Source organism: Anguilla rostrata, chromosome 3 (genome assembly GCF_018555375.3).
Source record: "Anguilla rostrata isolate EN2019 chromosome 3, ASM1855537v3, whole genome shotgun sequence".
Taxonomy (NCBI): domain Eukaryota; kingdom Metazoa; phylum Chordata; class Actinopteri; order Anguilliformes; family Anguillidae; genus Anguilla; species Anguilla rostrata.
Genome location: NC_057935.1, coordinates 55687948 through 55704298, shown reverse-complemented (window position 1 = coordinate 55704298; position 16351 = coordinate 55687948). Strand labels below are relative to the sequence as shown.

At 40.5% G+C, this 16351-nt stretch overlaps 1 protein-coding gene across 1 annotated transcript; it reads left to right on the top strand.

Moving 5' to 3' along the window:
* The first annotated feature begins 4670 nt into the window (after nucleotides 1-4670).
* LOC135251199 (uncharacterized) lies at nucleotides 4671-16187 on the top strand. The gene is made up of 2 exons (XM_064328396.1): nucleotides 4671-5099; nucleotides 13426-16187. The coding sequence occupies exon 2, from the start codon at nucleotides 13457-13459 to the stop codon at nucleotides 15134-15136; it is 1680 nt and encodes a 559-aa protein (XP_064184466.1). The 5' UTR covers nucleotides 4671-5099; nucleotides 13426-13456; the 3' UTR covers nucleotides 15137-16187.
* Nucleotides 16188-16351: the final 164 nt, after the last annotated feature.

Genomic DNA, 16351 nt, shown 5'->3' with positions numbered 1-16351 from the left:
CAGGATGGGCAGCCCTTCTCGTTCGGATGATCCTTCCACTCCTGCTAGCCCTGGTGCAGATAAATAATAGAACAGGCGCAACTACTGACCATTGCTCAGTGAGGCAGATGAGCCTGGAGTTATTCACAGCACAATGGGTCATATCGCATGGAGGTAAGGGCCAAATGAATGCACTGCCGCTCATGGGAACCCATAATGGATGCTGCACTTAGACTGCACGAGCAGCTCCAAATTGTCCACAGTTGGACTGTGACTGGAGAAAGATATAAGCAAACTATACAGCGCACATGCGATTATGATACTCCTTTGTTGCAGAGTTCTGGTGTCCTGAGCTAAGTCAGGGTTTCAAAATGGAGGTCTAGGAAGCCACTCCCAACAAAATGATTATTCGCAACAACTTCATTAAACACTAATTGTAATTGAAGAATTTGGGAATTTTGTAAGAATATGTGATCAGCTATGATACACACAGTGCATGTTACACACATACATTTTCAGGTACAGATATGTCTATGCCTGAACTATGAAATGTGCTGTATATTCTACTCATAAAAATAGAGAGATATACAGATTCCGTGTTGATGTAAACACATCTGACATTATTTTGCTTTGCTTTCCAATTGTGAGTCGTGTACACATAAATACACATAATAAAGGACAGGGGAAGATTCCTCATAGTAGTGGCATTTTGTATAAGATAAACCAATATTTTTTGCTGTATAATTATATAAATGTTATGAACAGGGGAGGGTCTGCAAGTGCGCTTTGGGATATAGAGACGTGAGTATTTCCTATAGCCAGGTAAGATGCTCTTCTAGTGTATGGACGGGTCCCAAGATTTTGCCTTGAACCCTGACAAAGCCAGACCCAGCTGTGGCTGCGAATCCCACAGGCCCGTGAATAATTGGCAGGGAGGGAGCTCAGTCAGTGGGAAATCTGTGTCAATCAGGCTACCACAGTCTGTCTCCAGAATCTGCAACTGAACTGTCTTTCTCTGACTCAATGCCTGTGCAAGCTTAACTGGTAGATTGTGTGAAAAGGAGAAGCAGATTGACAGCACACATTTTAGAAGAGTGCACACGCTGTTTTGGGCCCTCTTGAACTGAATGCAGAGTTTGCTGTGATGAGCTCAACCACACGCAAATTGGAGAAAATAATAACTGAAAGCATTTTCTGAGGGAAAATAGTGTGGAACGGTGTGAGTGATTAGGATTAAAAGTGTTTGCACTTAAATGGTAATAAACAATTAGCACTTAACTTGAACTATTGAAATCAGATGATGGTTTCCATTAATAATTAATTCTTAACAGTATGTGTTTGAGAAATAATGTGTAAGGCTATGCTTAAGGTGTGATGTGGGGAAATTAGCTTTTGATTTCAGAATGTCAACAATGCACCATTTCTAAATCAGATCTTTCGTATTTCCTTTTAAGGGGTTAACCTGCATATATTTATTTGATGAATATGTAATTCATAGGGTTGCTGGGAGGCTCATCCTGCTAAGGCACTGTTCACTGTGCATGGATGAGCCCCATGGTCTGTTAGCACTCCCCACGAATTGGAGGGTTTCAGTCACCTGGGATGATAGGTTCTCACAGTAACTCCGCCAGATCGATTGGTTTGCCTGTAAAGTGGCACATAAAGTATCTTCCTCTTACTCATGTCTGTGCGAGCCTGACTTATGAACTGAATTCTAATTCAATTCTAATTCTAATTCTGAATGACCAGTCATGGCTAGCTATATATATGCCTAAAGAATGCAATAAAAGAATGTGATAGCTCTGGAAAGATGGCATTATGTATGCTAAGTAACTGATGTGGCTTCTCTTAAGCTAAATATATTGTTCAAGAGTTTTGATAACTGGTGAAACCCTTGCCTTAACTGTTGGTTGTTTTCTCAGAAGTGTAATTCCTTGCCTCCCAACTGAAACAAATCAAGAAGCACAAATTAAACTACCTAGAATGGTTGATTCAGCAAATGGCCCAGTATTGTAAATCTTTTGGCTTCAATAAATACGAAAGTTTCTATTTCTTTTGCCAATGTACATAGATCAACATTAGAAAGAACACAGATCAGACCTGAATGTTTTCAGCACCAATTAAACAAAAAAATGAACAATGATGTATTAACATTTCAGAACCAAACATGCTGTGTTGAAATAGAGTCCTAAGGTCTAGTGCACTTATAACACAATCGTTTTTTTGGAAATGAGAATTGCAGTTCTTGAATCATGGACAGACAGTGCTGACAAGATATGTGAAAAAACTGAAATGGACAGCCACAGCCTGCCCTGCTGCTGCTGCATATTGTGGGGCACAATGCTGAGCTCAAAGCCAAGCTGTGCACCTTTGTCTGGTGACAACCAATTAACACATTTTATTTATGGATATCTAGGCTTACCCCATTGAATAGCATAGCTGTAATTAAGCTTTGGTTAAACTTCAGCTGGCTTCTGTGGAAAGTCTAATTGCTGCACAATTACATATCAATTAGCTTATTGTAGCATGTAATGTATTACTTTGCTGGGTGTACTGTATCAATGTCTCCTTGTGCCCTGGTTATCACTGAGAAAGCAGGACCAGCATTTAAATACTGCTTTAAATCATAAATTATTATTTAACAACCTAGTGTTTGCACAATTTAATTATGAACATTATATGCCTTAACCTATACTAATCATGTTTGTCACTTTGGCTGCAGAAGGTTGGGGGTTGCCAGGTATGCCAGGTATACTGTACTTGCACTCCCACTGCTACTCCCACTGCAGCTAATAGTACTGCATACCTGGCAACTCGTGCTTCAAGTGGAGCTGCATAGCTACTAATCACTGTGCCCAGTGGATGGATATATGGGTATTTGCCAATTATAGTTCTGAATTTAGCTGCCTCTAAAACAGAGGACTAAGATCTTGTTTTTCTGTTTTTATTTTTACTCGTTGAAAACATGCAAGATGCCAGTGAAAATAACTCAGCTTCTGGAGATTCTGGAAGGTGTATTTCCCTCACTAATTAGCAAATCTAATGTTGCTTCCAACTGCAGTCATTCATAGTGGTAGAACAGTGAGCATGCAGCCCATAGATATTGTCTAATATTTTTGTTCTGGATGCACAGAGATGAAATTGATATCAATCTTATCATCTAACTATAGGTAAGATAGGAAAAAAACAAATTTATCCAAAAGTTGGACTTTTCCTTTAAGGACAAGAGCATTATGATTAGACTGAATACATGCCTCAAGTTTTTGTTACCTAAAAACTCCAATGTTGTTCTTTGTTACAAACCAAAATGTTAATGTGGACCTTTTGTTCCAACAAACTGCATTGTGCTACATGGCTAGGAATTTCTCACAGGAAGTCAGGAAGGAAGTTCATTGTTCTGAACAATGAGAAAACCTGTGATATCATCCACAGAAAACTCTACATAGATCACCATTGCTGGCCAATGCATTATAAAGAATCAGAAATGTAATGGAAAATGTTCATACTGTACAAAAATGAAACATTTACATACCATTCATATTTGCATTGTGATTTTGTATATGGTTAAATGTGTCACTGGGAGCATAGCTATGTATGTGTATGTGTGAGTGATAGTGCCGCAGTTCAATTAAAGAGAGTTCAAATTTTAAAGGGATGTACATGTCTGCAATGCCACACCTTCTTTCTTCTGGGACAGGTATGAGGAATTCAGCAGGCAGAAACTGTTCCTGATGTTTTTGTAATCACTTTGGAGATCATGAGATACTGACATTGCACTTTCCTGCTGTGACTCACAGGGAGATTATTTCTACAGCCTGCCATATGTGTGTATATTTATATGCTGTTTCATGGAGTGCAAGATTGACAAGGCACTAACTGCTACAAGGCAAGCAAAATATTGCATGACAGGCCTATACAAGAATTGAGCGCATTTTCTGCAGATATTCATATGCAATGAATGTGTGGCTTCTTTTCTTTGTCAAACTGTGGATATGTTTTGTTCAACCCATTGGTATGAGAGTTCCTTTTTCTTGTGTACGAAGGGGGAAACACTGTTGTGTGTATGATGACAATAGCCTCAAAACAGAGCAAGAAAGGAAATGTTTTTGTGTCACATTTGGACCATTCAAAGTACTGTTTAGTTCTCTGAATTCCGGTTGTTTTGCTCTTGTTTTCATTTGACGAGTTGAAATTTTTAAAGTAGATATATATATACACACACACACACACACACACATATATATATATATATATATATATATACATATATTTGCATGAAACATAGACAGTTTAGATAAAATAGAAGAATCCCCCCCACCCACACACACACACGTGATGCAATTAGACTGACTTTCAGAGATCTCCAGGAAGAAAGTCTACCAAATCAGGCAATAACATGATGTTTGAAATTTGGGCATGCAGAATGACCCCCCCCCCCCCCCCCCCCACCTCCAAGCATATAAAGTATAAAAATGTTTTATATATGAGAATAAAATAAATACTAATTCAGTCCCCTTGCTTAGAAGGTAAATTACTTGTTTTGTCTGTCCTGTTGTCCTTTTGTATTGACGTTTTCTTAAAACTAAATTATAAGTGTGTACCCTGGGTTTGTTGCTTTGTTGCTTGTTACACTCGTCTTCGAATGTTGTTTGGGTCAGTAGCACTTCATGCTACTTCAGTCCTACATATATTTGGCTCAAAACGGTTCTCTGCAATCATTCACCAAACATACATATTGTCAAGCACTCAAGAAATCTGATTTCTTGACTACAGGCAAAACGTTGATAGTAAAACACTTATTAGGATTAAAATAAGGACCCGGTCGGAATTCATCGGACTTTCGTTAAGTAAATTCTAGTGGTCCAGAGAATGCGGTTATGAGCTGTCCGTTGACCGGTAGGGTCTTGTGTAGGGGAGCATGCGTGTCTGTTTTACGATAACCCAGTGTCTCTCATCACTCCATTGAAGTATCCGGGCTACCGAGCCGCGAAAGTACGATAGTCTCGGCAATTTGGAATTATCCATTTGAGCGAGTTCAGTAAGTGACTCGGTTTTACAAATGGAACATTGGGACGTTGATTTACCCGAATGAAGACTAAGACTGGTGAACTGGAATATCGGTACGTTGACTATAACTTTTGTAACTTTTAATAACTTTTTAATAACTGTTGCCCGAATCATCCCGCAGAAAATAGTTGGACATGGGAACGTCTGTTTCTTCTGTGTGCGTTTTAAACAAATCTGTCGTGTGCTGTGGCAAATTTCTGAACGACAAACTAAAAAGATAAAGTGCTAGTTTTACACGAAATGAGTATGTTTTGACATTTCAGCATTAAAAAAAGTATTAAATAACATATAGTGAGACAGCAGAACATGATGTCATAGACTAAATGAAAGTTCTCCTGTCAGTTTCAAGAGTGATGTAGCCTAATTTAAGGGATATAAATGTATCAAATGTTGAAGATTATGCCGATTTAGATACTATGTTAGAGAAAGCCAATGGCCACTTATATTTTATTTAGAAGTTTGTTTTTATTTCATGACTTGGGACTGCGTTCTGGAATATTATGATTTCATGTTCAGGTTCAGGTTAGCCTACTTTATTTGTACCCGTAGGTAGATTTGTTTACCTATTGATATTTACCTATTCTAAATCAGTAGGCTATATTAAATTCCCAGTCCTGTGTTAAAAACAAGTCTCTGATCAAGTGGAACGTCACCAATTCGGGACTGCCGCTTTAAATTCTTGCTACGTTTTTTTCTGTGTCCAATTCGGTAGCGTACGAAATAATTGAGTTTTTCAGGAATGTTGTGCAGATTTGTGCATGCATGATCATCAGAAACACGTGTGTGCTACAGTAACTAGAGGTCTTTACTGGACTTTGCTTAGAAATGGTTAACAGTCATAAAACGAAGAGGAACTTTGTGGACCAGTGAGAACTAAAACAAATTAACGGAGCTGAATCATTAACTAGTTATCTATGGGTTTGGTGGCCAGTTTAATCTCTGTTGGTTAGAAAGAACCCAGAACCTTTTTTGTTCCTGTTCTTAAGAACTGCAAGAGTCAGGGTGTATGTGTGTGCCTATACTGCTGCTGACCTGCACTGTTTGACCTTTGTCCTGGGAGAGGTGACTCCACGAGTGTTTACATTTTGGTTCAGCTCATAAGTGTTCTCTAAAGAAAGCTGCTTTGATATGACTCTGACCACAAACCAAACCAATCCTTATTTAAAAATCTTTAACCACTGACCTGTCATGTCTCAATGAAGTCGAATTAGGTTCTGATGCTTTGTTGTCATGTTTTCAACAGTGATTTTGTTTTCTGGAAAAATGTAGTCAATCATATCCTGTTCTCATTACACTTCTCCCCACCCTCTCTGACTGAGCCACTGTGAACATTCTCTGCAACCAATCTGAAATGAAGTGCCTAGAGCCAACTGAGAGTACTGTATACAGTGCTATGGTGGGGCTGCGAGAATTTCATAGACTTGTCATAATAACCAGAAGAGGTGAAACTGTACAGTTTGTGCTGAATGTGCATTCGTAGACTAGTGCAACCCCTCTGAAAACAGTACTTTGATATTTGTGGGTTCTCAGTAGGAGTCATCTGATTTGCAGATTTTGCCACAGGTGTTGCTTAATGCTGATATGGATATAGGTATTGCTTCATTCTGTGTAGCTTTAAGTCAGGAGTTCTGAAATCTTTTGAATGTGTGATAACTTGTGGATGAGTCAGGTTCAATGAAAGGTGAAATCAAAGAAAGGAAATTGCTACCCATCATGTGAATGAGGTGTTTTTAATACACTGGCTAAACTTGAGCCCCTTCTTGTGCACGCCGGAATTGTAGACAAAACACAAGACACGGATATCCTCTGCGAGGGCTGCTCTTGTCAAAAGCTGAGCAGGCTGCATTGTCCCAGAGGGACTCTATTCATTATGACAGGCTGGGAGTTTTCTGTTTTTTCCCCAAAGCTTGGTTAGCCTATGAGTCTTAACAAGTTGATGCCTGTACTCCTGTGTACAAATTCCAAAGGTTATGGAAGCTGCAGAGACTGTAAATCATCACAAGGTCATCACACGAGAGAGAAAGAGTGTGAGAGAGAGAGGGAAAGATTGGTGTGGAACCCAGACTGTGCCAGTGCTGACTGTATGACTGCTGAGTGTAATTTGCTGTGGCCTTTGGGCTATTGGTGTGGCTCTCCGTGGTTGTATCTGTATTGTGTGTGCTTACCTGAGGTTAGAGTCTGTGACCATTATAGCAATTTCTGTGGGAAATCATGATAAGTAGTGAACTCTGTTATCTGTGTAGTTTAGGCCCCGCCAACCCGTAACTTAGTAACTAGCATCTCTGAATTCAGTGTGAATAGTTCTGTCACCAGTGGGCATGTGGTTAGACAGCGAAAATTGATGTTATTTAGTGTGAGCACCGCTGTACCTCCCATTTTACAAGTTTCCCAAGTGCTGTTCTCAGTTTAGAAAACACAAAACTCTAATGTGCTTACAACCCACATGGTGAAAATTGCTTTACTATTGCTCAGTACCTCCTCTTTCCCACCTTAGTTCCTACACCAATCATGCTATAACATGCCCCTACTCTGAAATACTTTGAACTTACTTCACAACTGAACTCTTGCAGAATGTAACCTAATATTAATAATTAAATTCCATTCTCATGTACAAATTTATCAAAGAGAAGTGAAATCAATGCACTAAATTAGCTCCTTCAGGACTGAGTTTGAGGTCCCAGGTGTGTGTCTGTGTGTGTGTGTGTGTTCTATGTTCGGTCCCTTTCCTTTGAGTAATTTATTTGAGATTTGAAAGTTCATCCATTTAAATAATCAAGCTGGAGTAAGTCCTAGAGTTATAAGACTGATGCTTTAAAATCTAATATACATCTTCACAAGAGATTACAGCTTGATACTACTGTATTCAGTGACGATGCATTAACAATCACCACCGAAACTGAATTTCTACATGTCATAGTGACAATAACAGCAAAGAGGTTTTTTGCATCGTAATGCAGGCCTGTCTGTGTCATTTTTTCACAGTTGTCAGCTGTATATTTTTCCTTTCTTGATTCACTACTTGCCAAGCACCAGTACTAACATTTAGGCTGTGTAAATTGCATGCCTGGATTATTAATCTGACAACATATGCTGCCAGGTCTTAAATTTTAAGAGTTTGCAAATCGCCTCAAATAAGATGCTTAATAAAATGAGATGAATGCCTGACTGTGCAGAAAAAAGGAACAGTGAACCTCAACAAACATTCAGAAAATACTAGAAATGCTACTAACACAAATGAACACAACAAAAACCTTTGGCCCTGTGTTTATCAGCATGATCCATTCAATTTGTCTCCCACATTCTTCAGCAGTATAGTTTCCATGGTCAGAATATTAATGGAACTTTTTATTATTCACAATAGGTCCATTGCAGGAATGTGTGCTCTCTTAATAATTTGATAAGTCATTAAAATTCTTAGCCAAGGTTATCAGAGAAAGTTCATTAGTACCTCCAAGAAAAAATTGTCCTGCCAGCAGCCAAATTTATAGTGATGACATGTTTTAATATGCATAAGAATTTCGCCGCTCACTGCCAAGCATGTTTACGATTAAAACAAAATGATTTCAGGTTAGGTAATTGTCCATCAGATCTGTATTAATGTGATGAGCATTGTTCAGAATATCATAATAATAATATTATTTATACATTTACCAGTGCATTCTTTCAGTGAGGAATTTTGGAAAGCTAAGATCATCACTGCAGCCTCCTCACTTTGGGAGAATGCAGGCAAGTGTAGTGTGCATTCTCTTCTAAAATGTGATGATGGAAAGTTGCTGCTTTATGTAATTCTGCAGTCAGCCAGTTAGACTTACATAGACATTGAGTTGTGCAGCTTGTGCATCCTGACTGTGGTAAAAAAGTGAAAGTTACAGACAGTTTGGAAAATTTGCAGAATCTGATGCTGAGTTGCAGTTGAATTCCAGTTACCTTGTTTAGCTTGTCCAGGAGAGCCCTATCCAGTGTCTGATCTGTTGCATAACCGTTGGGAATTCTCCTTCAGCCAGTGGACAAAGGGCAATAGCATAACTTGTGTGAGGCTGATAACTCCATCTGAACTCCTGATTCTGCTGTCCCTGCTTTTTGGGGGTGGTGGAGTGTTGAAGGACCTGGCCTTGTTATCAGAAGTTGGCAGGTTCTAGGCACAGCATTGTCCTGTCTCTTAGCTTGGAACTTCGCGTAAATAAGTCGCCTTTTAAATGGGTACAATGAAAGCTGTCTTGTTTGTTATGGGAATTGCAATGATAAGCAATGAATCAAAATTATAATATCAAAGTTATAACAAATATATTTGTACCATATTCACCTAAAATGCTGAGGGAAATGGTTTCCTTCAAGGCTTGGTGTAGTCAGCTTGCTTTGAGGATCATGTGGGGAATGATTTTGTTTGATGTTTGCTTACAAGTTTCACAAGAGGGCAGGAGGAGCAGATTCCCCATTGACATGCCTGAATTGATAAGTCATGAAGGACCCTGACTCTTGAACTGCTGCTATCTCCTCAGAGTTCTGCTCTGAACTGCTTTAAAAAACGTCAGCTCTCTCTGGACTTTTAAATAGACTGTTTACTTCCTATAATCATGTTATTTGGTGATGTAACTCTAGTGGGTTATTCTGTTTGCCTTCTTACAGTTGGTTATTTATTAATATCCTTTTAAGACAGGAGTGAAAAAAAACCCCGTTGGTTTCTTATGGTAACCAGCATTTTTGGGAGCCTTCCAATTGAATTAAATAACACAATCTTAGTTATATTGCAAACTTGACAAGTTGACAAGATTTGTGCAAGATTAGATTAGATTTCTCAAGAAATTCTGCTTGTCTTTATTGAATCTCCACTTAACGTAGGACCATAAAAAATGCTAAGGGATTACACTACCTTCATCTTAATAGTAATTTACAGCTTGGAAGGCAGCATTACATTTTTTACATTACATTTATTTGGCATTTATTACATTTACATTTATTACATTTATTTTACATTGCATTGCCTTTATTTTGTAGTCGCTTTTTGCCAAAGGAGCAGTATACAGGGCATTTCAGCTGGCATCCCAGTGGCTAAATGGTAGTGACCATAGATATAATCTTTACAGTCTAATCACTGAGGACAGAAAAAAGTATTAGCCTGATGCTTTGTCCAGGCCTGTATCTGCACAGTGTCAGCATATGTCATATTATTCCAGTGAAAGAATAATAAATAATATTTTAAGCGCCTATTTTTATCAAAGACATACACAATACATATTTTCCTTATATAGTTTTATAAATAGGATGCAGAAAATGTTTGGCCCTTATGGTAGGTTATGATAGAAACTATCAGTTATTCAGGTGTGAATCGGTCTTGCCGCAGGGATAGAAAACAAAGGTATTTGCCTGCAAAGTTGAGGTTGAGTTCTCACTGTGCGTCCCTGAAGTCACAGGCTAGCATACATACCATTTTGTGCTCACAACTGTGTTTTGAGGAGATGACCTCGTGAGCACAAGGGCAAATCAAGTCCGTTGAAGATTAGAGTAACAGATGAAAGTTAGAGGTTAGGAATTTTATCTAAACCAATCTTTAACCCCAATCCTTTCTGTTACTCCCAATCTGGGAAACGTAGTTGTGTTCATAGACTCATAGACCCATCTCATCACTGTCAACATCAAATGTCATCTGTCGTTTGGGAGAGTGCGGAAAAGCACGTTTTCTCCTCTTATGTTGTTAAGAATGCTTGTTCAAATTCTCAACATAAGTAGGAGAGGTTAAGGTAAAGAAAGTAGGATTGATTAAATGAATAGGTCATTAGAAATTCTTTACAATAATGGCGCATGTTTGTGGGCTATATGTAGGGTGTGTGTAGATGTGAAAGGCGTGTCTGTGGGTGTTGTAAGTGCAAAAATAAAAAAAAGTTTAAAAAAATAAACGTTTGTCCTGCTATGGAGAGGGGAGAGAAGAGAGGGAGGAGCGTAGAGGAAGAGCTTATAAACCCGAGCCGCCAGGGCCTGCAATTAGGGTGAGTACATTCCTCTCCGCTACCCGCTGGCCACCTAATGCCTTGCAACACATAAACGAATGGAAAAGACAGTGGGGAACGGAGAGGACTGTAACACTGTTCAACACCATCCTTTGGCTGACCTGCGCAGTCAGTGGAGTACACATCATACCCAGCTGTCATAGGCAGACCACATGTGCCAGATCGACCAGTGGAGTCCTTCCTGAGTAAGGAGGCAAGGGTAATTCCTTTGACAGAAACATTCTCTCCTCTGTTCTGATTGTTGTACGTTTTTACACACAATGGCCCTTGGATTGAGGCCTATAGTTCAAGATCCAGCCTTAGTCTCCAGCTCCACCCTGGAGCCTGGCCAGACCCCTGCCCTGGTTTTGTAGTCAAAAGTACCCAGCACAATATAAAAATTGATATTTCTGTTTATAATGAGTGTACACTATAAATTGATTGTGTTTATACCCTACAGTTATTGTGTTAATATGCACTGCCTACTAAACATACTGTAATATCTTTGTTAAAGCTGCTCTGGAACTACTGCAAGTGTATTTTTAAACTTTAAACTATGGACCTGCTATGTCCGTATTACAGCCAATGTAAAGGTAACAAGTGGTCAACATTTTTTATAATTATATAAAATATTCTTTATTGCACACAAAAACTGTTTGTGCCCATCAAAAACATACACCAGAACTGAAATAGTATAAAAAAACTTCAGAAACAATATACAGGAATACATATAATGCTGTTGTTACTAGCCATTGCATTTATCTACCCCTTAGTGACTTCTGAAGAAAGGCCAGTTTGCTTAAGAGTTACAGCAAAGAAGTATGATTTAAAAATTATATGTAGACCATGTTTATTAAAGCATATATCTATAGTGAAGATTAATAGAGGGAGTCTTTGTCGAATCTCACTGGAGCTAAACCCTAGCTCTAGTATTGGGTCCCAAGAAGAGATGGAAGGCCAGTGAATGTGGCTCCTCTTTGACCTTTGACTTGGAAGCAGAACTGCATGACATCAATGAGAGAACAAAGAAATTCTTGGGTATCATGTGAAAAGAAGAGTAATGTGATTTTGGGGCTATCCTGACATAGTGTTATCACTGAGAAGAGTATCAAAGGGGTTGTGAGGTGAAGTTTTTTTTTGGGGGGGGGGGGGGGGGTTTGAGGGGGAGGGGTGGCGTTACGAAGCGTTAAAAGCAAATTGTGCAGCTCCCTTTCTTGTGAAGCACAGAGTGACTATAAATTGATAATGAAGTTTGCCAAAGAAATATTTGCCTTGAATTTTCTTCTCTTTTTTTATTTCTTTGTGTGCATATGTATGTGATCACTCCTGCCCGTGTGTATGTGTGTGTGTGTGTGTGTGTGTGTGTGTGTGTGTGTGTATGTGCGTAAATGTGCAATCATTATCCCAGTCACAGTTGCTGCATGGTAACACGCTGTCCATGACATGATGATTAGCAAGGGCCCAGCATGTCTCTTCAGTTAGCCCGTAGCAGCGAGCACGAGCTAAAGAGCTGCCATGCAGTCTGGCCTGCTGAGCTCGAACACGGCCGCTGCTGTGCTCTGCTTTCAGCATGGAGCCTCTGCAAACACAGGACGCTTTGTGTGACCAGAGGCATGTGCCCGTGACCCAGCCGCACAGGCAGGCCTGTGACATACACGGGGAACCCGATGGATCTGTGGACAGCAGAACTCTGCAGGGGTGCAGAGAAATGGGTCAAGACCATGAGAAATAATGGCTACCTTCTTTTTGTTCACAGATGCAAAACAGCTCAGTATTACACAAAACAGCTCAGTATTATACCAAAAGTCCATATTGGTGCTATCAAGAAAACAAAATTATATAGAATATAAGCGTAGATGATTTTGGGCCTTTTGTGGTGTTTGCTTGTGTTAGTAGCATTTCTAGTATTTTCTGAGCCTCCGTTAGTTCAGGTTGACTTCCTTGTTTCTGCACAGACAGGTGTTCATTTCATTGTATTAAGCATCTCGTTTGAGGCCATTTGAAAGATTTAAGACCTGGCAGCTTATGTTGTCAGATTAATTATCCAGGCATGCAATGTACACTGCAAAAATGCCAAGACTGGTGCTTGGCAGGTAGTGAATCAAGAAAGAAAGTATATCCAGCTGACAATTTAATGCTGCTAAGTGAAATGTATTGGCTGTGCGGTAAAGACATTTTGACCAGGTTTTAACCTAAATCATTAAACTGTGGGTATGACATTTTTTGTTTATTGTAGTTGCCACATATGTTGCTTTAGTGCAATTGTGGGTGTGTGCTTTTATGATGGTATGTATAGCAATTTCTTGGCTATTCCCAAGTAGATAGCACATATTTTACTGAACTCTGTGTGTTTTACTTCCTGATCCTGAAGGCCATCTGTTTTCTCTGTGTGCAGATAGCCCTGCGAATGTCAGTCATGGACATGGATGCACTTTTTTGACCAATGCCTCCAAGATGAGATGATGGAAGAAGTGTGTAGCCCCATCACTAAGCACAAAGACCCAAATGGATTTGTGAACAGGGTTTTCAATGTTTCCCTGGATGTTGCGAACGAGACGGGCACCGTGCGGATCCAGGACCGTGGGCAGGAGGACGGCCCAGTCCCCTGTCCGAACCTGGAGGATGGGGGGAGGGTGGCATCCGCCAGAAAGCCCAGAACAGCCGGGATCTGGAGGATTCTCACACGGAGGAAAACCACTATTGGGTGTGAGAGGCGGCCCCACTCCATGATCCTCCCTGGGGAAAATTCCGTCCCGCAACTGTCGTTTGTTGACAAAGTCAGGTCCTTCAAGAAGCTGAAGTCCCCCTCTGTCTTCAAAGAGAAGTCCTTCAAGCTATATGGGACAAAATTCAGCAGGACTCTCAAAGATGACCCTAATTTGGAATCTCCCAGCCAGGATTACCTTGGCCATACAGATTCTCAGAAAAGACCCTTCAGGAGCAAAGGCAAAAGGCACTCTTATGCTGGTCACACAGAGGAATTTGACTGCTCAATCGAGGACATAGATCTCACAAGCTCCTCAGAAAACAAGCATCAGCTGCCTCAAGACCTATCCAGCAGCCCGAATGGTAGCAAAATGTGCGAAGGGGCAACCGACGCAAAAGGGAAAGCACACCCCAACGTCTCAAACATCAACAGCTCATCTGCCCATGAAGAGCATCCTTGGAGGGACTGCCCCAAGACGCCACAGGGCGGGAGGAGGTTACGTGGAGCTGATGTCTGGAGCTACCTAAGAAAAATCTCCCTCATGGGAAAAGGGTCCTCTGGCATGTCCGAGAAAAGTTTTGACTCTGAGCTTCACTCCCTGGACAAGACGATCGATTCGGATTGTGCCTCTGCAGACTTTGAGTGCATCCAGGACCACAGCGCTCTGTCCACGGCACCTGCTGCTGATAGCAAAGGTGGCCATTTCAGAGGTCTCTTTAGGTTCTTTAGCAGTGTGGCTGAGACGGCCAGGAAGTGGAGGAACTCTGCCCGGTCCTTCTCCCCTCCCGACGGGGAGGGGTCCCATTTGGGTTCCCCCTGCTGTCAGAGGGCAGGTCTTTTTACCAGAGACATGCCTCTAAACCCAGGAAATGAGAACATGGGTGCTGCAGCTATGTCTCCTGACTCCGGTTCATGTAAGGCCATATCACTTGCCAGTCTTGAAGGAGGTTCTCCACGGGTGGTCTTGAGGTCATGGAAGGCTTGCTCAGACTCCCGAGGTCCCAACGGCCACCTCTTGGACCCACCGGGAACTCCACATGGGTCCCCCTGCTCGTCCAAGGCCTCTGCGGAACACCGTGCTAGGTGTGAGATTCCAGAAAGCAGGGTTTTCTTGGAGATGGAAACTGGGTCAGATTGCAACACTACTGAGCACGCAGGAGATGCAGGAAATTATAGGAATTTTGTGGATGTCTCTGTCTCGATCTCTGCCAGTCCGAGACAAGATCAGGGGAATCAGAGGAATGCAGAAGGCACAGAAAACTGCTCAGATACAGACTCTGCATCAGAGGGATTAATGACCCTAAAGGTAAGGGGTTGTATTTATTTGTGTCTATTCATTCGATTAAAACCCAGTTCACCAAAACCAATGTTCCCCTCCAAGAAATCATTATGTAATTAATGAAAGTATTTCATTTCTGTTTTTCCTTGTGAAATAGGGATACCCATTAACATATATGGTAAATGACATTTAACATTACAGGATACATCTAGAACATGTTTAGGACTATAGGGATGCACACTAGGGTAGAGTGTGGGGTGGTGATTTGCATTATAACATACGTTTAGTACAATATATAGGCCATCATTTAAATGTAATTAGGAATATGTTTTAAAACGTGTAATTCTATGGTAAATGAACATAATAATCAATGTTTTCATTTCTGATGTAAAAAAGTAAACCAGTGAAACAAAAAACAATCTCACAATAAATCTTTCATATCAGTGTGAAACTAGATGTCCACAGGGGCTATTATGCTACTGGTATCACTAAATGGAGAAACATGTGCTACATTAATATTAAATCCATTCATTTTAGACTTCATTTGCACTGTAGAATAACCCTGATGGCCAAATCCTGAGATAAAGATTTTGCAATGAAGAACTGGGTAATGTCAGGCAATTTCTGTTTTCTGTGGGAAAAAAAAACACTGCCTCATAAGTCCCTAGAGACAGCTTATGTGTTAATATTGCCTTTGATATTAGTTTCCTGCACAATATAAATTATACAGCTGAAATACAGTAAAATGGAATTTGCCTGAGGAACGTCGTAAAGATGTTGAGCAGATCGATCTAATAATTCTGCTGTTCAATTAACGGCCAATTTGTCTTTATTTGGCAGCGCGGCTGTTTTTTATGACGCCTCATTTTCAGAACATGAGCAGCATCATTACATTTCTTAATGGAATCGCTTCTTCATCCCATTACTGCCGTACATTCTGCCATTCATTCCTGGGGATGGTCTGCCTCATCACTGCTTTTCTTCCACCATGTTTGCATCCTGTCAGCCCCGTCAAATATTAACCATTCAGGGTAATGCCATTACCACACAGACAATGACTCATTGACAATTCACTGACAAAAAGGAGGTTTAGAGTTAAATTTTCAGGTTTGAGGAGATCCTAAATGCTTACGGAAATCATTTTGCTCCATCTACTGGATAGTACAGGTATATAAATCAGAACAAAGAAACATGTAGCCCACGCACACCTACATCCCCCCTGCCTCCCCCTCAAACCATGGACAAACCTGTAGTTGTTTAGGACCAGTGAGGACGCCGAGTCTGGTTTTGCTCAGCATAACCAGGCTCTCCATCTCACAGCCGGGTCCTGCTCTC

Excerpts from the sequence above, each read along its gene's own strand:
- LOC135251199 (XM_064328396.1), top strand. The coding sequence starts at position 13,457 with ATGCACTTTTTTGACCAATGCCTCCAAGATGAGATGATGGAAGAAGTG.